The sequence below is a fragment of the Cnephaeus nilssonii genome (assembly GCF_951640355.1).
Source record: "Cnephaeus nilssonii genome assembly, chromosome: 2".
NCBI lineage: Eukaryota > Metazoa > Chordata > Mammalia > Chiroptera > Vespertilionidae > Cnephaeus > Cnephaeus nilssonii.
The window spans coordinates 11,577,213-11,597,391 of record NC_137073.1 but is presented as its reverse complement, the minus strand read 5'-3'; the positions used below and the strand labels follow the sequence as shown (position 1 = coordinate 11,597,391).

The 20,179-nt window shown below is 57.9% G+C and overlaps 1 protein-coding gene and 1 pseudogene across 3 annotated transcripts in view; both read left to right on the top strand.

The window, feature by feature from the left end:
- SBK1 (SH3 domain binding kinase 1) overlaps positions 1 to 18,506 on the top strand; it is a 53,653-nt gene extending 35,147 nt beyond the window's left edge. For both annotated transcript variants that reach the window (XM_079800466.1, XM_079800465.1), the window contains exons 2-4: positions 12,746 to 12,978; positions 14,293 to 14,495; positions 15,203 to 18,506. In XM_079800466.1, coding sequence (XP_079656592.1) covers positions 12,753 to 12,978; positions 14,293 to 14,495; positions 15,203 to 16,003 — 1,230 coding nt within the window. In that variant the 5' untranslated portion in view covers positions 12,746 to 12,752 and the 3' untranslated portion in view covers positions 16,004 to 18,506. The remainder of the gene's footprint in view (positions 1 to 12,745; positions 12,979 to 14,292; positions 14,496 to 15,202) is intronic.
- On the top strand, positions 17,054 to 19,926 carry LOC307110211 (pterin-4-alpha-carbinolamine dehydratase-like; annotated as a pseudogene). The gene is made up of 2 exons: positions 17,054 to 17,057; positions 19,581 to 19,926. The product of its transcript is annotated as a pterin-4-alpha-carbinolamine dehydratase-like (transcript).
- Positions 19,927 to 20,179: the final 253 nt, after the last annotated feature.

The following is a 20,179-nucleotide window of genomic DNA, read 5'->3' as shown; positions in this document are numbered from 1 at the left end:
GCTTGGTGTAATCCTGTGGAAAACAAGGATAACGCCTACCGCAGGGTCATCAGGGGGAGTGAGTTAAAGCCTGCACAGGGCCTAGGACCTGGGCCAGCACATGCAAAGTGCTCAGTAACTATGGGCTCTTACTTAAAGTTGCACTGGCACGTGGGAGACAAGCCTTGGTAACCAGCTGGTTTCCCTACAGCCTGTCTGGGAGGCCGTAGGGCTTTGGTGCTATCCCCCTGAGGGGGGAAGCGGGTGTTTGAGAGGCGGTGCTGTGTGGTGCTTAAGAGCAGGGAGCAGTCCAGGTGCAGTGGCTGGGGTTCAAGCCTGAGGGTCTGTGAGGGCCCTCCCAGTGCCTTGGCCCAGAGCTCTGCCGGAGGGTGGCCCTGGCCCTCTTCTTCCCAGCTCTGCTGTCCAGGCGCTCTGCCTGCCTGGCTTGTCCCCAGGCTTTCTGCCCTAGGCAGCTGGGCCTCAGGCCAGAGCCTGGATCAGCATCCCCAATAGACTCAGGGTTTTCCCCAAACTACCCCTCCCCCGCCCTCCCCTGGTCTCCGGAAGCTGTGGCAGTTAAAGCCCACTCCCCTCTCCTATCCACCCACCTTTCCCAGTCCCCACCATAGCCTGGCCACAGTCTGGAGATGGAACAGGCCCAGGCTCTCAGGTCAGCCCCCACTCTGGGCGCCTAGTAATATTAGGGTTGGAAGGAAGCAGGGGGCATTGTTTCAATGTCAGGTACTCCATGCCCAGCACTGGCCATCGCTTTCTCATTTCGTGCTGCAAACAGCATTAACCCGGAGTGGGGATTGGAGCCCAGCTCTGTGAGCCCCCGAGGTTTGTGTGAAACTGGCTGCACACTGCCTGGGTTTGGATCCTACCTCTTTCATTGGCTACATGGCCTTGGACAAGGCAGTTGTCTTCTGTGCCTCAGTTTCTCCTGATGTGGAATGGGAATGATAACTGCTATTTCCTAGGGTTGTGGGGAGGATTAAAGAACCCCTTACCGGTAAAGCACAGGTGGCAGTGGGGGCTGTTTAATTGTTCTCATTACTTCTGCCACACCCTGCCGGGATATGCAAATGGCTGGGCTGGCCACCACACCAGCTCCCCTCCCTGGGCTTTCACCAGTCCTGGGAGAGGCAGAGAATGTCCTGAATGCCTCTGGGTATGGGGATGGCCCTGGGGGGGGGGGGGGGGCTGGGGTGTGGGCTGCACAGAACAGGGTCACCTCCTCCTCCTGGTCAGGACCCAGCAAGGCTGCGGAAATCCCCACCCCAGGACAGTCCTGCCATAGCAGGGAGATTCTCCATGCCTGCCAGCTCCAACCTGTGTCTCCTGGAGAAGCAGGGGACCCACATTTAACATGGTGTAGTGGTAAAAAGTACCATCTCTAGATCCTGCTGTGTGACCTTGTGCAAGGTGCTTAACCTCTCTGAGCCTCAGATCCCTCATCTACAAAAAAGGTGGATGGTACTGTACCTGCCTCGTAGGGTCACAGTGAGGATTAACTGAATGAATGTGTGTAAAATGCTATGCATGGCACTGAGTATCCACTAAGGGTTTGCTCTTAATATTAGTTCTCAAAAGCCCTGAGCAGAAAGGGAATGTTAATGCCACTTTTTTATTTTATTGATTTGAGAGAGAGAGAAAAACATCTATCAGTTGCTTCCCGTACCTGCCCAGCTGGGGATCAAACCCACAACCTGGCTAGGAATTGAACCTGCCACCTTTTAGTGTATGGGATGACACTCCAACCAACAGCCACACTGGCCAGGGCAGCCCCACTTTTATAGTAAAAAAAAAAAAAAAAATAGAGGCTCAGGGGTGAAAGTCTTTACTCGGGGTTTCATATCTAGAACTTAGGGAAGATTCTGCCCACTTTTCCCTCATTCACTCACAGTCTACAGGGCAAGACCTGTCAGAAAGACCCAACAGGACCTACCCTGGGCTCCAGCTGCGCCCCCAACATATCTGTTGATCAGCTTTCCTGCCCCCACTCCTCTGTGGGACTCCTCATGTGGGGCCGCCGCAGGTGGGAGCTGCAGATGGAGGAATCCGCACCCGGGACTCAGAGGCCCAGGCTTCCCTCACCTCCTCCCTCAGCCTCACTCCAGCGACAGCGGTGGAGTGCTGGAGGGGGCATGTTGTCCCCATCTCTCAGGGCCTGGCACACAGATGGCTTCAGGAAGGGCTTGCTCAGGTCCAGAGTTTGGCGTGCATCTCGCTCAGAGTGAAAGGCAGGCCCTGGCTCTGACCTCCGAGGCCCGGTACATTGCCATTCCCTTTTCACCTCTACCCTCTCCTGCCCCACCCCTTACCCACCCCCTGCCCCCATGCCGGCCTCCTCACTGCTCCCGAGCACACCAGTCTTGGTCCCCACGCCTCGGCCAGGAAGGCTCTCCCACCACAATAGCCACAGCGCAGCCCTCGCAGGAGGGCCTTTCCTGACCCCGCGTACAATTTCATCCCCTACGCTGGGCGTTTCCTCGCTTCTCCCTTTTTTCTCCTTTGAGGTCCCACTGTCTGACAGACATCCCACTTCCTTTGTTACTGTCTGCCTCCGGGCTAGAATATAAGCTCCTGGAGAGCAGGGCTGTGTGCTTGGCTCGTGAATGTATTGCAGATCCAAGAGCAGTGCCAGGCACGCCGTAGGTGCTCAACAAATCCTCACGAGCGTTCTGGAGCCAGGCATCATCTCTAAGCCACATCTAGCCGTGTGACACTGAACACGTCACTTAATCTTCCCTTCTCTGAGTCTCTGTTTCCTGAGCTGTAAGGTGGGAATAAGGCAGTTGTGAAGTTTAAGTGAGTCAATATATATAAAGTGCTTAGACTCTGAGTGTTTCATAAGTGTTGGCTGTTACTAATACTTAGATCTGTACCGTTATTATCCCTATTCTACTGATGAGAAAATGGAGGCACAGAGAGAGTAAGTGACTTACCTCAAGCTTCATGGCAAGAAACAGTGGTGACCTGGGTCTACCCAGGAATGCCTGAATCTGGGCTCCGGGCTCCCGAGCTAGGCTACGTCCCCGTTCCATCCCTCAATAGGGGCTCAGGGAAGGGGGGAGCGGTGAGGGCTGTGGCTAGGGAAGGGCTCTTCTCTTCAGGGAGCCTCTGCTCTCCCAGCCGTCTCTCCCGTGGCCACCACCTGTCCACTGGTGGACACCCCGCCCAGGGCCCTGGCCCAGCAGCCAGTGGCAGGTGACCACCCTGCCCTCCGCCCTCCACTCCTGTTGCTCCCCCTGAGTGTTGGGCTGCCCTCCTCACACAGGCAGCAAGGCCCACCCATGCCTCCTCCCACACCCACAGGCTGCCACAGAGGCTGGGAGTGGTGAGCTGGGGCTTCCACCGCCCCATTGGGCGCCAGCTGCAGTGGACAGCGTCACAGGCTATTAATCACCACCAAGGACGTGCCCCAGGGGAGGGGCAGACTGCGCTGGCGGGGAGGGAAGGCTGAGACCAGAGCCAGAAGCCAAGCCTGGTAGGGAGGGCAGTGGGAAGAAGTTGTTCCCAGTTTCTATTCAGTCTTGGGACAGTCCCAGTTCTTCATCTTGGTCTCCTCACCTGGGGAGTTTGTGAGCTGGGTCACATGATTTCCAAAGTCCCTTCTAGCTCAAGCATGTTCAAGGGCCACTGGAAAGGTATGTATGGATCTGTTGCCATTTATGTAACCAAATCTGCTGATTGACACTTGGATTGTGTCCAGCCTTTCCAGCCTGGGGGCCTGGGTTACCGTTCTGCAGCAGTTCTCCATCCTGGCTGCCTAGCCTCCTCAGGCCTCCCCTGGCCTTGTACTTGGTGCTGGGCCTGCCTGGGTGCTGTCCACGCCTGTGGTGCTGAAGACAATGGGACTAGCGGGAGGCCTGGGCTGCAAACCAGAGACCCAGAGCCGAGAAGGAGATAAAGCAGAGGGAGTTCAACGTTCAATCCCTGGCTCTGACCCTCACTGGCTGAGTGTGACCTTGAGCAAGTTGCTTAACCCCTCTGGGCTTCAGCATCCTTATCTGTAAAATGGGGTTACTATGAAGATTGAATGACAGCAGCAATGTAAAGCATTGGCATGCTGAGAAAATAGATGATAATTTTACTCTAATATTTTGGAGACAGTAAAGCACAGTGATAAAGCTTTTGGACACTGGAGTGGTGATGCCTGGATTTGAATCCTGGCTCTGTTACTGGATAATCTTGATCTTGTGCCTCAGTTTCCTCATATATAAATCTGGATGATTAATAGTCCCCATGTCAGAATGTTGCAAGGATTAGGTGAGATCATATGTGTGAAGCAGTTGTCACATGACAGGCGTTCCCTAAGTGCCAGCTGTTGTTATCACTTTCCTCCATGTCTGCTGTGCTCAGGGCTGGGGTTAGAGGAGGCAGCACCTTGTCCTGCAGACACCCTGGCCTCTAGCTCAGCCCTGCCACTGGCTTTCTATGTGATTTCCAGCAAACCACTGTTCTCTTCTGGCCATCAACCTCCGCATCTGTTAAATGGGGCTAATGATACCTCCTGCAGGCCCCTAGGAAAATGGCTTTGTTCCTGTAGGATCGCATGCAGGAAAGCCAAGATATAAAAAGTTACAACTTCCCAAACACTTAAAGAATTGTTCATCCAGCGTTTGTCACGCCCTGACTAAGTGTTAGAAATAGCAAGATGATTAAGGCATGGGCTTGCTTTCAGGGAGCTCTCAGGTTTCTTACTAAATTGTTAACCCCCTTCAAGGCTCATTCCGGTGGCACCTCCTCCAGGGAGCCACCCGAATCCCTCCTGCCCGTGCCCTCTGGAAATGCTGGAGCACTGGCCGTGGCCTTCCCGCCGCAGGTTATCGAAGGCCTTATTTTATCTGCCTTCCTGATTGGTACGCTTACCCCCAGGATCTGATACATCGCTCTGACCCGCTGGCCTCGTGTTAGCACCTAAGTAGTGCCTGGGCTCCAGGAGATATGCTCCTCTGCAATCTCCAAGTTGCAAGTTACATAAACTCACCTCAGACCTGCTTATGGGGAAGGGAAATGTTTTGATTCATGAAGCAAACATTCAGGAGTGTAACTGGATGTAGGCATGCCTGACCCAGGTGCTTAGAGCCGCAGTGACCTGGTGGATGGGATGGATCCGCTGGTCGGCCAGGTCTGGGTGGAGACAACCCTACTGAACCAGGGGCCGAGAGAAACCTTTCCCTGAAGAGCAGGGAAAAACATCACAGGCCCATTCAAAAACCACTGAAGGGGCTGGGGGGTGGGGGGAATCAGGGGCATCTGTAATACTGTCAACAATAAAAAATAAATTTAAAAAAGAAACCACTGAAGTGCATGAGCTAGGCAAGAATCAGGTCCAATCTGCTCTTCAGAAAATTCATCTGATCGCATGTATAGGAGTGGGGATTGGAGGGGAGGCCTGGAGGCAGGCGAGGGGAGGTTGTGGGGGTGTGGGGAGCTGATTCAGACATGCAGGCTAAGGAATGAAGCTGCAGCCCCTGGCTTTACAGGGGAGCACAAGTGAAGCAGGTGAAGGCGGGCGGAGGGGCTCCCTGTCCCACTCCGCACCTGAAATTCCACCTGGTAGCTGCTTTTTCACAGGGACTTATTTTAATAATAATATCGACCCAGAGAGGTGACCTACCCAAACACAGCCATCCACTCAATGGCATCTTTCCAGGTGAGGGCTTTGTTAAGGATACCACTAGGGGTTGCCTGTGCTGAGGGATAGCCCGGAGACTGAAAATCTTAGAATCCCAGAGTGAGAGTAAGAAAGGCCTGACTGATATCACTTAGTCCCGACGTTGCCTTCCACTGATTCCCAGACAGAAGCGCACCCAGGGTCTGCCTCCCGCTACCCCACTTCCTCCCTGTTGCAACTTCATCCCTGTCTCATTTTGAATTGCTGTCTGCCTGGGTCTGCCTTCAGGGGCCTCGAAGGACAGAGTGCATGGGATCTGAAGCCTGATGGCCTGAGTTCAAATCCCAGCTGTGCTAATTGTTAGCTGTTGGCAAGTTATTTAGCCCACCTGTGCCTCAGTATTCTTTCCTGTAAAATGGGGATAGCAGTAGCTAGTTCCTACCTCCTAGCCCAGTGGTCGGCAAACTCATTAGTCAACAGAGCCAAATATCAACAGTACAATGATTGAAATTTCTTTTGAGAGCCAAATTTTTTAAACTTAAACTTTTTTTAATGCCACTTCTTTAACAGACTCGCCCAGGCCGTGGTATTTTGTGGAAGAGCCACACTCAAGGGGCCAAAGAGCCGCATGTGGCTCGTGAGCCGCAGTTTGCCGACCATGGTCCTAGACTTGTGATTGTTAATGGTTTAATCCATAGTGTTAGCACAGCACCTGGCAAATGGCAAATGCTCAATAAATATTAGCCAGGCCTGGCTGGTTTGGCTCAGTGGTTGAATGTTGACAGGAGGTCATGGTTCGATTCCTGGTCAGGGCACATGCCCAGGTTGCTGGCTCGATCCCCAGGAGGGGGCGTGCAGGAGGCAGCCAATCAATGATTCTCTCAGTGTTTCTCTCTCCCTCTCCTTTCCTCTCTGAAATCAATAAAGATATAAAAAAATAAATATTAGCCAGTATTGTTTTTCTCTCAGGATGAGGACAGGCCCCCTTCTCTTTACAGGCTGCTCGCCTTCTACCTACTCCTGTGCTGGATTCTTACCATCTGGTTGCCAGTGTTGTCACCATCCAGATGACCTTCTCTGGCCACACTCCAGGCAGTCAGGCACACTGAGGTTCAAGTCCTACTCTTTTTTTTAAAATATATTTTATTGATTTTTTACAGAAAGGAAGGGAGAGGGATAGAGTTAGAAACATCAATGAGAGAGAAACATCGATCAGCTGCCTCCTGCACACCCCCTACTGGGGATGTGCCCGCAACCAAGGCACATGCCCTTGACCGGAATCAAACCTGGGACCCTTCAGTCCACAGGCCAACACTCTATCCACTGAGCCAAACCGGTTAGGGCCAAGTCCTACTCTTGTGCTCACTTGCTCCGTAAGCCTTGAATTAGGATAATGCTAGCTTCTATAACAAATAGCCCCCCTATCTCAGCAGCCTAACACAATAGAAGTTTACTTCTGGCTCATATAAGGTGCCGAGCGGGTAATCCTCCCACACCCAGGGACCCAGGCTCTTCCTATCTTGTAGATCCACCGTCTTTCAGGGTCTTGGAGTCAGCATGCAGAAGAGAGAATGGAGAGCCCTGGCCTGTGTGGCTCAGTTGGTTGGGCATTGACCTGTGCACTGAAAGGTTACTGGTTTGATTCCTGGTCAGGGCCTATGCACGGGTTGTGGGCTTGATCCTTGGTAAGGGGCATGCTGGAGGCAGCTATTTTGATGTTTCTCTCCCTAAAAAAAATAAAAATAAAAATACTTTTTAAAAGGAAGAGAGAATAGAGAAATGAACCATTCTGAAAAGTCCTAGCCTAGCTGTGACACACACATCGTCTCTATTCTCATCGAGGAAATCAAGTCCAGGGACCACACCTGGACACCAGGGAGGTGAGAGGTGTAATGCCCACAGCTGCCCGCCAGCACAGCTCTGTATTATAGGAGACGAAACAGAGTTTTGGTGGGCAGTTGGCTATCATTGCTGGAACCATAAGAAGTCAACCTCTCGGGCCCTGTTCTTCCTCCATAAAACAGAAAGCATTGCTCAGTGTGGCCTGGCTGTATAGCTCTATACATTTACTAAAGTCGTTAAATTGTACACTTCAGAGGAATTTTGTGATATGTAAGTTATACTCAAGCTGGGTGGGTTTTTTGTGTGTGTGTTTTTAATCACCCAAGGATATTTTTCTATTGATTTAGAGAGAGGGAAAGTCAGAGAGAAACGTGATGTGAGAGAAACACACCGATTGGTTGCCTCCTGCACGCGCCCTGACCAGGGCCCCGGGCCAGGGAGGAGCCTGCAACCAAAGTACATGCCCTTGACCAGAATCGAACCCGGGACCCTTCGGTCTGCAAGCTGACGCTCTATCCACTGAGCCAAACTGGCCAGGGCTCCTCAAGCTGTTTTCCGGCAATGGGAAGTATGTCGCCCTCCTTTCAGGGTACTTGTGAGGACTCAGTGACGTTCTGCCAAGCTGCACGGTGTGTGTACAGGGGGCAGGGGATGGAAAGTAGGCCTGAGGGGGGTTATGCACTGGGTGTAGTTTTCATGGGGCGCCCAGCTCGAGCCACCTGCCAACAGGAAGTGGTAGTGGCTCCATCTTGCCTCTGGCTTGGGACACCCTGGCCCCACTCTGCAGCCCTCCCCGCAGGTGGAGGAAGGCCCCGCCCATGGGGCCGGAGCTCTTGTGGTCAGAGCCCAGACTGCTGCCAGGAAGAGCGGCTGACACCCTCCTGCCTGCAGCAGCACAGATGGGAACCGAGGGCTTCCCTCGGGGCCGGTGGGGACATGCATTGAGGTGCGAGTCACGTGGGCCCCGGGCAGCACAGTCAGCTTGCGAGTGGACAGATGCGGTGCCAACTACACAGGTGCGCCAGGAGCCCACTGCCTGGGCCAGGCAGCTCGCAGCTGCTCCTCAGAGCAGAGGCAGTGGCGATGGTGGAGGTAAAACTTGGGTGAAGGTCCCACTGATGCCAGACAAATGCCTCCAGCCTCAGTGCCCCCGAAGAAAGGAGCTGGTCCCTCCTGCTAGACCGCTGTGAGGACTAAGGGGGTGACACCTGTGAGCACCTGGACCAGTGCCTGCACACACAGGAGCTGAGTGAGTGGGCGCACCCTTGGCCGAGGCTCTGCCCTCTCCCCGCCCTCACTCTCCTCACCTGGATACTGCGGGACCAGAGGTGTTCCAGCTTCCTGACTTGGGAGCCACCCAGCACTAGCTGTCTGACCTTGGTCAGGCTAGTCTCTGTGCCTCACCCCCCGCACCCCTGAGAGGGGGTAATAATAATACCCACCTCGTGGAATAGGGAGGAAGTGAGGGCATCCTTAGAACGGGGCCTGACGCGTAGTAAGTACAATTTAAATGTTAGCTGCTGCTGCTGCTGCTGTTGTCATTATTATTTTCTTCATCATTTGGGTGTGGAAGCCCAGGCACAGAGAAGCAATGTGACTTGCTCAAGGTCACCCAGCTAAAAAGTGGCGCACGTTAGGATCAAGGCCAAGGCTGCTGAGCCCCAAGGCCCGTGCAGTTTCCATCACTCCCCACCGCGCCTCTTCAGTCACGTGGGCAGTAAGTGGGTCAGAGGCAGTGTGTACCTGGGGGGATGACGCGGCAGCAGGGACCGTGTGTGGATTAATTCCTTGTCTCCTGCTGACACCTGGCAGGGAACAGGCCTGAAGGGAAGGGAGGTGGGCAAGGAAGGCAACCCCCAAAACTGGACCCTAGGAACCAAGGCAATAGATAGAAAGAGTTTAATCTGATGTAGCCCCAGCCCCTCGGGCGCTCGTGGCCTATTGATGGGGACAGACAAGGAATAGCTGAGACACCCCAAGATACTCAGGGTCCTGAGAGAGACATACCCTGCCTGAATCCTGGGACCACAAGAGACAGGAATGGGGCAGGAGGGAAGGCTTCTTGGAAGAGTGGGACCTGAGCATACTGAGACGAAGGAGCTGGGGCGGGGGGTGTAGGGGGGGAAGGAGGTGAAGGCAGGTAGCAGGAATGTGGAAGAGGCTGCAGAGGGACATTCAAGCTGGAGAGAGGCGGTGTAGGGCAGTGGTCAGAGCATGAACTGAACCTGGGGTGAGGGGGCAATTGGTGGGGCTAAAATCCACTCTGGCTGTGCCCCTGACCCAGCCTGGTGCCCAGAGCAGCAGGGAGGAGCCAGGCACCAGCAGGCCCTGCAGGAGGGAGCAAAGAAGGGCTCCTAGCACCATGAGCTGCTCGTCAAGCTCCCCAGTGATGTGGACACAGCCCACACGTGTGTACACGTGCCTGCACACAGGCCCACCCACCTCAGCAGCCCCGGGGGGTCCACACACTTCAGGAGAAGTGGGTCAGCGGAGCAGCCCAGTGTGTGTCCCTGGTGGACAGCAGAGGGCGTGTGCTCATCAGCACCCCTGGGGAGAGCCCCACACTCCACAGAAGGCTCAGGCGCTGGCAGGCAGCCTTGCTGTTCCCCCTGCATCAGCCAGCGACTCGCTGTCCGCGGGATCCTCCCCCAGGCGGGGTGGATGTTTGACGGTGGGAGAGCTGACCCTTCCAGCCCTGAAACCAGGGAAGACTGTGGTGGGAGACAGCGCCCACTTTAGCCCAGCTCCCCCCTGCCGCTCTCTGCCCAGCACCATCTGTGACTGCAGCCAGAGGGCCCAGTGCTATCCATCCAGCCAGGAGCTGGGACTGCAGAGACTTGTGACGGTCCATGGCAGGGTCGGGTTCAGCACACTGAGGGGGGTGGAGGGAGGGGACAGGATTGGGTCTCTGGGGGCCTGCTACCATCCCTCCCTCTGGGCGTCTGACATGGGCTAGAGACACGGAGGGCATTCATGTGGCATTTCAGATGGGCTCCTGGCATATGTTCAGGCTGAAAGAAGTAGGAGAGGAAAAGCAGTAGGCAGGGAAGCTTCTATTGGAACAGGCTTATTCATGAATGGAGGAGAGGAGGCTGAATAGGGGGGCAGGATCCTGAGGAGGAAGGGGTGGGAGCCAAGCTGAGGAGGGAGGAGGGCCCCAGCTCCCCGCCAGCTGGGAGCACTGCAGATGGAGCACTGCAGATGGGGCTGGGTGGGAGGCCAGGAAGTTCCCTCCTGATGTTCCTCCTCCCTGCGAAGTGGGAGGCTGGGTCGTGCAGAGGGGAGGGGAAAGCAGAGGAGGGTTTGGGTCTAGGAGAGCGGCTGAGCCAGGGTGAGGATGCCGGGCTCACGGAGAACTCACCCGGCTCCCAGCCTCTGGTCGAGCGCAGCCAGAGAGAATGTAGATTATACTGAGAACCCGCACCCCTGACACAGAGCACTCACTTCGGGCTAGACGGACACCGAGCACTTCACGTCTGCTAACGCATTGATCCCCTCACAGCCCAGAGGAGAAAGGACTCTTCCTCTTGTAGATGGGAAACTGAGGCACAGAGAGATGCAGTAACTTTAGCCCAAGGCCAACCAGCTAGCAAGTGACAGAGCTGGGGTTCAAAGCCAGCCATCTGGCTCCAAGTTTGTGCTTTCTCTCAGCCACGGGTGGTCTTGCAAAGGGTGGCTGTGAGGGTGTTGGGTGGCACACCTGGGGTGGAGGTCGAGGGGAGTGCGGGGAGCAGAGGAGGCTCCGAAGAGGCGGGCTCCTGTCAGCCGGCCGCTCCTGCTGCTGCACGTACAGCTCCCCAGCCTAGTCCTCCCCCATCAGACAAGACATGCAGGCCCAGAGGGCGTTCACTGTCACCCAGGCCTGGACTCCCCACGGCAGTTCTCGGCCCCCAACACCATCTGGAGACAACCTGTACCTCTGGGGTGGGCGTGTCCAGCTCTGGACACTGAAGGGGTCAGTCAGGCCTCGATTGTGGGGGGGGGCGGGGTCTGTGGGACGGGCGCTCTGTCCTCTTGTCTGGGCCCAGGCAGGGTCCTGGGACTCCAGCGGTGGCTCTGTGTACCTCAGCTGGCTGTGCTGTCATCTGTGGTGGTGGAGAGACTGTAAGCTGTGGTGGGGGTGGGGCCATATCTGCACCATCTGCCAGTGTTCTGAGACTGTGGCTGAAGTATTTGATAACATGACCTCTGCCCTCAGACCTTGGCTTCCCCACTCCTGCCTTATTTTTGTCTACAGCCCATATCCCCTTTTCCCATAATATATACTTCATGTGTTCACCACGTGTATTACCCATCTCCCGGAAGGTAAGGCCCCCGAGGCAGGATTCTTACCCGTCTGTCCAGTGCAGTGTCCCTGGGCTCTGTGACACCTGGCGAGGGCAGGTGCTGATCAGCACTGTGAATGGGACCACTTCTGTGAATGCCGTCCCTGCATGCCTTTCTCTCTCTCTCTCTCTCTCTCTCTCTCTCTCTCTCTCTCTTCACCATTTATTTGATGCTGAATTTATTGCTGGGCCGTAAGCTTTTGTTCCTTCCGTTTCTTCTGGGACATCCTTTTCTCCTGCGCACTCCTCCACGGGTGTGGGTGGGAGCCTGCCCTTCCTCAGCAGGGTCCTCTCCGTGCGGCAGGGAAAGCTCGTGCGGGTTAACCCGCCGTGAGCTCTGGACGTTCTGCCCGCATCTTGGGGGCGTTGTTCACCTGGACGTGCTCGATGACCAGATAATCTACATCTAAACCCTGCGCTCTGCATCGCTCGCTGCATTGTTAAGCACAGGCAGCAAAACTTCAGCACTCGGTTCTGGCCACCGGCCCCACGTCCCGCCCCACTGTGTGGCCTGGGCACCCCCCCAGCTCCATCATTGTAATGACGAGTGGCACACATTGCTTCTGTAAAGTGAACATGAAGATTTGAACCTCTCGATTTGCATGATTTTGTGGGGTTTTCTGGGTCAGCTGAATAGCAACCCATTTTTGGAGGTCACCTCTAGCTGCTCTCAGGAAGAGCTATGGCATGTCTGTGTGTCAGTATCATCCCTGACACTGTGTCTGGATGACAGCATGAGACAGATAGGCTGGCAGTACCCAAGGGGGGCCGGTGGCAGTGACTGCCTCTGGGGGGTGCCAGCTCAGCTGGTCCGGGAGCTTTGGGAAGGTAATGCAGCAAAGACGCTTGTTGCCCACTGTGGTCATCCTGGGCCTGGCATCTGGCCTCAGGGGTTCTGGGTGCTGGGGAGGGGAAGGGGAGGTGGAGGATGGGACCCTGGCCTGCTGTCACACTCCATGCCGCCCCCCCACAACAGGGAGAAGATGAGCGTGGGCTGCCCAGAGCCCGAGCCGCCCCGCTCCCTGCCCTGCTGCGGGCCAGGGACGGCCCTTGGGCTGGGGGCAGGCGTGCCCCTCCTCACTGAAGACATGCAGGCCCTGACCCTCCGCACACTGGCTGCTAGTGACGTCACCAAGCACTACGAACTGGTGCGGGAGCTGGGCAAAGGCACCTATGGGAAGGTCGACCTGGTGGCCTACAAGGGCACAGGTGAGTATCTGGAAGGTGGCTGGTTTCATGGCTTGGGTGGGGACTTAGCCGGGGCTCTCAAGTGCTCGCTGCGGGGGCCAGGAGGCCATCGGGGAGGAGAGGCCGTGGTCCAGGTGAAGAGGATGCAGCCTGAGTGGCCCAGGACAAGGGGACCAGGCAGATGGGACAGAGGAGGAATCTGGAGACAGAATGTCCAGACCTGGATGCTTTGGGAGCCTCCCAGGTGCCTTTGGGTCAGCCAAGGGGATGCCCCAGGACATCGGGAGCTCAGGAGGAGGTCAGGGTCAGGGCTGGTGGTGGTGTTGGGAGAACCACCAGCATATCAGTGATCGCTGACCCCAGGGAGATGGACAGACTGAACAGGGCACCCTGCTTTAAGGAGGGTGGGCGACGACCCTGTGAGAACAGCGTGGCAAGCTCCATTCCTCAGGTGCGGACACAGACCCAGAGAGTTTCAGTCAAGGTCATGCAGAGGGTTTGAGCGAGGATGCGGCCCCAGTCCTCAGGTCCAGAGCCTTCTCACTTAACCACTGAGCTTGCCGCCTTCCCCACACTGTAGGCTCAGCAGTGCCCACTCAGTTGCAGATGGGGTCTGCATGAGCTCCCACATTTGCACACACCTGGGGCAGGGGGCTCTATGCCGACTGAAGGCAACAGGAAGATCACCGGACGTGAGGTCACCTGAGCTTTGCCACTTGCTTGCTGTGTGACCTTAGGCAAGTGACTTAACCTCTCTGTGCCTAGGTGTCATCCTCTGTAAAATGGGGTAGCATTAGTGCCCAGCTCATAGGATCACTGTGAGGAGTCAGTTGTGAATGTGAATTGCTGAAGGCAAGGCAAGTGTTCTGTGGATACACAGGTGCCTGCCCAAGCACAGAGTCAGAGATACTAGTATGTGCCGTGCAGGCCCTCACCTCCCGGTGTTTAATTCCTTCCCATTCACTCATCCATTAAACAGACATTTGTTGAGCACCTACTGTGCATCAGACTCCTGTAGGCACTGGAGATACAGCAATAAACAACACAGGTCCCTGCTCTCCGGAAGTTGTGTTCTTGTTGGGGGAGACACACGTGCTAAATAAGTCTAGTGTGTCAGGAGGAAAATGAAAAGGGTGGGGCCGCTGCAGGCTGGGTGCAGAGGACCCAGCTCGAGCCCTGACTTGCGGCACGGCCTTTGGCAAGTGCTTGCCCTCGCTTGGTCTGCCCCCTGGGACCCCATCGCACCTGTGCCTGGGACGGGCTGTGCGGACAGGCCTGGGTTGTGTCAAGTGCGGGAGGGCAGGAGCGGCGGCCTCACCACTGTTGCCCTGCCAGGCACGAAAATGGCGCTGAAATTTGTGAACAAGAGCAAAACCAAGCTGAAGAACTTCCTGCGGGAGGTAAGCATCACCAACAGCCTCTCCTCCAGCCCCTTCATTATCAAGGTCTTTGACGTTGTGTTTGAGACCGAGGACTGCTACGTCTTTGCCCAGGAGTATGCGCCTGCTGGGGACCTGTTCGACATCATTCCTCCTCAGGTACTTGGGGTGGTGGCTGAGGGAGGGGAGCGGTCTTCAGGGCCCCGGAGTGTGAGTTGGGGAGGAGTCGGGCCACTCATTTACTCCATGAGTATGTACTGAGTCACTGCTTGGAGGGCAGGGGATTCACAGTGAACAAGGCCAAGGGCCCGTCCTGGGCCGAGTGGGGACACTTGGCAATCAGCCAGATGACAGACTGAGATGAGCCCTGGAAGGAAGCAGCCAGAGTGATGGATGGCCAACAGCAGCATCCTCTGCCGCTGCGAAGGACCGGGTGGAGGCACCAAAAGGGAGGCAGCAGGGCCCCAGAGGCTTCCCAGAGAAGCTGCCCCAATGGGGAAGCCGGAGGGTTCCAGGCGCCTGGCTTTGCTGCTGGCCGGTGCCAGGTTCGAATCTGCTCTGCCCCCTACTGATAAGTGACTAGGTCTCTCCCAGGTCCCTACAAGAGAAATGGGCGTAATGGGAGCCCCTGTGGAGTAAGGGCCAGACTGGGACCAGAGATGCCCTGGTCGGTGCGGGAGGGCAGCTGGTGCTGGGGGGCGGGGGGTGGAGGGGGCGGGGTCACAGGAGCGGCCAGGCCCGGGCTGGGGGTGGGACAAGAGTGGCAGCCCAGCGGCTGGCGGAGGGGAGAGGTGTGGGCGGGAGATGAAAGAAGGACCGAGTTGGGGGAGGGACGGGGGGCCCTGAACGCGCCCCTCCCCCACCAGGTGGGGCTCCCGGAGGACACGGTGAAGCGCTGCGTGCAGCAGCTGGGCCTGGCGCTGGACTTCATGCACGGGCGGCAGCTGGTGCACCGCGACATCAAGCCCGAGAACGTGCTGCTGTTCGACCGCGAGTGCCGCCGCGTGAAGCTGGCCGACTTCGGCATGACGCGCCGCGTGGGCTGCCGCGTGAAGCGGGTCAGCGGCACCATCCCGTACACGGCGCCCGAGGTGTGCCAGGCGGGCCGCGCCGACGGGCTGGCCGTGGACACGGGCGTGGACGTGTGGGCCTTCGGCGTGCTCATCTTCTGCGTGCTCACCGGCAACTTCCCGTGGGAGGCGGCCTCGGCCGCCGACGCCTTCTTCGAGGAGTTCGTGCGCTGGCAGCGCGGCCGGCTGCCGGGGCTGCCGTCGCAGTGGCGCCGCTTCACCGAGCCGGCGCTGCGCATGTTCCAGCGGCTGCTGGCGCTCGAGCCCGAGCGGCGCGGCCCGGCCAAGGAGGTCTTCCGCTTCCTCAAGCACGAGCTCACGTCCGAGCTGCGGCGCCGGCCCTCGCACCGGGCCCGCAAGGCCCCGGGGGACCGCGCGCCCGCCGGGCCGCTGCGCCTCGAAGCGCCCGGGCCGCTCAAGCGCACGGTGCTGACCGAGAGCGGCAGCGGCCCCCGGCCCTCGCCCCCGGCTGTCGGGCCCGCGCCCGTGCCCGAGGCTGGGCTGGCGCCACCGGGCCCGCCCGGCAGGACCGACGGCCGCCCGGACAAGAGCAAAGGGCAGGTGGTGCTGGCCACGGCCATCGAGATCTGCGTCTGAGCCGCCCTGCCGCCCTCGGGCCGGGCGCTGGGTCCTGTGCACGCAGCCGGCTGGGCGCTGGAGCCGCCCCGGGCCCCGCCGGGCCGGCGGCGGGCGGCGGCGGTGGTGGCCGCGGCAACACCGCCCAGCCCCGGCGGCGGAGCGAGTAGTAGTAGTCTAGGCAGGACGGCGGCCCGGGCGCCCGTCCATCCGTGTGAGGGGCTGGGCGATAGACAGACCCCGAAGGCCTCTGGCCTGGCCTGTGGGGCCCATAGGAGCCAAGCCCCACAGACCCGAGGGTTCAGAGGCCCGGACACCTGGAGCAAGGGAGCTTGTGGGTGGACCCCCAACACCTCCCTGAACCCCAGAACCTCGACTAGTTGCCCCTGGCCCTTTGCACCCCCTGGCAGATCATCCCTCAGCCCCGCCCCAGTCCTGCCCTCCTGCCCCCTCCACACCCTGGCACAGAAAGGGACGGGAGTGTGGGGGCAGAGAGGAGGCTGAGGACCCTGGGCGCCAGCTGGAAGGAGGACAATGAGCTGAGAGCAGGGTGTTGCTCAGCTGCATCCTGCCGGGTTCCTGGGAGGCTGGAGGGGAAGGGCCAGCCGCTTGCAAAATGTAGCAGATGTCTGGATGGTGCAAAGTCTGTGTGCAGGCACAGGTGCTGGGAATCTAGTGACTCCTCCCCGCCCTTCTCCTGATGACACTGATGGCAGGACGAGGGCAGCTTGCCTTGGGCCACAGCCACTGAGAGGTGGCGGCCCGGGAGCCCTCCCCCTCCTCCCCAGAGGACAGAAGGGCTCCCAGGGCAGGGGACCCGGCACCCCGAGGGCAGGGGAATGAGTGTAGAGCCCAAGTCACGACCCCGCTCCCCTGCCCGCCACACCTTCCCCAGGCCCAGGGAGCCTCTCAGATCCGTCAGTCCTGGCTGCCCCGCCCAGAGAGTGCCCTGGCTGGCGGTGAGGTGATTGGTGCCAGAAATTTCCCCTGGGTCTCTGCTGGGGTTAAATATGGCAGCCTCGCCTGACCCTGTCCCCACGTCGCACATTTCTGGTCCTGGAGTGTGACGCTATGGGTGAGAGCGGGGTGCCGAGGAAACGGGAGGGCGTGAGTGTGTGTGATGGGTGTGTGCAGTGTGCGCGCAGAGTGCGCAGTGTGCGTGTAGCCTTGTGTGTGAGTGACTGCGTCCAGATGCCTCAGCAACTCCCCCCTGCCCCAGGGCCCCTGCCGGGCGGCTGCCGGAGGGCATCCAGGCCTGCTTTTCACCACACCCCTCAGGGAATCCGCCAGGAGGCACCTGCAGGTTGGCTCAGGCCCCCAGGCAGCAAAACAAAGGAGAGGAGCCCAGCCTCACCCCAGGCTCCCTCCTGCGCCCGGCCCTCTGTGGAGGCCCAGGACCCCGCAATAACCTCAGCACGGTGAGGCTGCTCCTCTGCCTGGCAGGGCGCCATTCACCGTCTTGCGCCCCACCTGCCAGGGTCCCTTCTGGCCACTTGAGGGGGCTCTGTAATGGGCCAGGCTGACCAGAGGAGCCCCAACCACCCTCTGGCCTGGAGCCCCCCCTCTCCATCCTCCCCTTATTCCCACCGCACAAAAGGGCTATAGGTCCCCCTGCCCTGCCTGGGTCCAGTTTACAAACAGGTTCCCCAGGGCCTGGCCCCCACCCCTCGGTGTGCGCCCCCTCAAGACCCACCTCTCGAGCAGGCATGGGGCCTCCACACGCCGGGCACGTAGCAAACCCCTTTTCACCAAGGGCCAGGCCCGTCACTGCCCGGCCCGGAGCCCACCGCACCTCTCCTTTTGCCTTAGGCCTTTCGACATCCTGTCTCCTGCAATAACAAGGAAGGGAGATTCCAAGTAGCTGTCCCTGCGTCCTCTCCCTCTCTGTTGAGATCCTGTCTGAGTAGCTAGGATGTTAGAGGTGAAGGGACTGTAGTTGTGTAGCAGCATCTTCAGGGCACAGCCGGGGCCGGGACGCGGACTCAGCAGGGCTGCTGTGGCCGCTGCTGCCCCGGCCGCGCTGTGGGTTGGTTGGGACCCTTTGCCCCTTAGGAGAGGTGTTGGTCACAGATGTTTACCTCAGTTTATGTCACTGTCGAAGAAACAAAAAATAAATAGCAAAAAGTAACACCGTAGACATGAAGACTTGGAAAAAAAAAAAAACTTTAAAAAATCCTCCCCTTACTATTCCCCTGTGAGGTGTGTGTGTGTGCGCGCCACGTCTCTGTCCCACCCTGGGCAGGCCCCCTGTCCTTTGGTGCTTCCCAGAGGCCCCTCTGAGCTGGCCTGTAGGGTGTGGGGAGCCCCCTGGGCAGGAGCAGGGCCACAAGTTAGCTAGAGGGTCTCCTGCCAGGCCCCTGAGCAGAGCCTCAAGGCCACCGATGCCCCCTGAGCCCCACGCTGAGGCCGACGGGACAGTTGTGGCATCGTAGCCAGGCTCAGGGCCTGGGTGGGATCCCCCAGCCCCACATATATCGACCCCCTCCCCCCCCCCCATGTGTTTGTAAATACTCTGGCATCCTTTGGCCCTGAGGAGGTTTTTAAATGTGTTATTCTCTAATCATGACAATTGCTATAAAATAAAAAATGTAGAAAAATTACCACTGGGTGGCTGTCTTGTCTCAGATACAGGGCAGTGGGGTACACAGAATTACTCTGGAAACATTAAACTTGACAAGTGTCTGCAGGCGGGCAGCTTCTCCAGGCCTCCTGCGACCTCAGACCTAGAGGAGGCCCAGGCTGGGCCTGAGCATGAGGTAAGCAAGGCCCCTGGGCCTGGGGGAGGGGTGGGGAGTGGTCCGAAGGGAGCTCTCCGGGCTCAGCAGTCAGCGTGGGTCTTTTCACAGATTAGCCTGGTCACTCTGTTGGAAACCCTCCAATACTCCAAGGTCCCAGCCTCCCCCCTACGCCTCTCCTCTGTGCTGCCTCCCGCCACATTGCTCTCACTCGGGGCCTGGACCCTTGTCTTGCCCAGATCTCCGGAACCCCTCCCTCCAGGTCCTGCTCACATGCAAACTTCCTGAGTACCCTGCAGGGTACAGGCGCTGCGTTATGCGCTGAGCACTCAATACCGTGTGTCTGTCCCCGCCCCTCCCCGCCAGAATGGAAGTTCCATCGGAACAGTCAGTGCTGCCCTGGCTGTGTGGCTCAGTTGTTTGGGCGTCATCCCGGGCACTGAGAGGTTGCAGGTTCGATTCCCGGTCAGGGCACATGCCCGGGTTGCAGGCTCCATCCCCAGTGGGGCAGGCAGGGGCAGGGGGTGTAGGGGCAGCTGGTCCATGTCTCACTCTCTGGCATTGATATTTCTCTTTCTCCCCCTCCCTCTCTCTCTAAAAATAAATAAAAACATTAAAAAAAAAAAAGACAGTCAGTATTTGGCAAATTGCTTCTCCTCTCCCTAGCACGTGACAGGCCCCCCCTAACCATTTGTCAAATGAATGAGTGAATGCCCAATGCTATTAGGGGCCCAGGGTACATCAGTAAACAAGACAAATGATCTGTCCCCTGCAACTTATTTTCTAAAGAGGAAAATAGACATTAAATGGGTTACAAAGGCGGCCGCCCTGTGCACCCTGGACTGCACTTGCCCTCTCCACAGCCACCTGCTGCTCTCTCGTGCCCCCGCCACGCCCCGACGTGGCTGGCAAAGCCCACGGGCTAAGCGTTGAGGAGAGGGACCAGCTGCTGCCAGCCCTGAGAGCCGTGGGGTGGAACGAGCTGGAAGGCCCAGACGCATCCTCAAGCTGGTCCATTTCAAAGATTTCCCCCGGGCTTTGGGCTTCACGACAAGAACGGCCCTGCAGGCTGAGAAGCTGGGCCAGCATCCTGAATGGTGTAACCTGTACAGGGTCCACCTCACCCTGAGCGCCCTGCGTGTGCAGGCCTGTCGGGCGGGACATAAACCTGCCAGCTTCATCCCACAAGTAGCAGTGTCCATGGCCTAGACCCTTGAATTCTTCAGGGAAAGAGGTCACTGAACTGGAAATCCAGAGAGAGAACAGGGGAGCCCCCCTCCCCCCCCCCCCCAAATGCTGCTGCAATCAAAATGGCCATGTCTACCTTGCTGCCTCCATTCAGGGGTGAGTCCTTGCTGTGGGAAGAGATGCCAGCGTCACTGCCAACACCAGGAACTTAGACTGTTTCCCCCACACAGTGCTCTTCCTCTTGGGGCCCCATTAAAGTGCCCTCACTTGGATA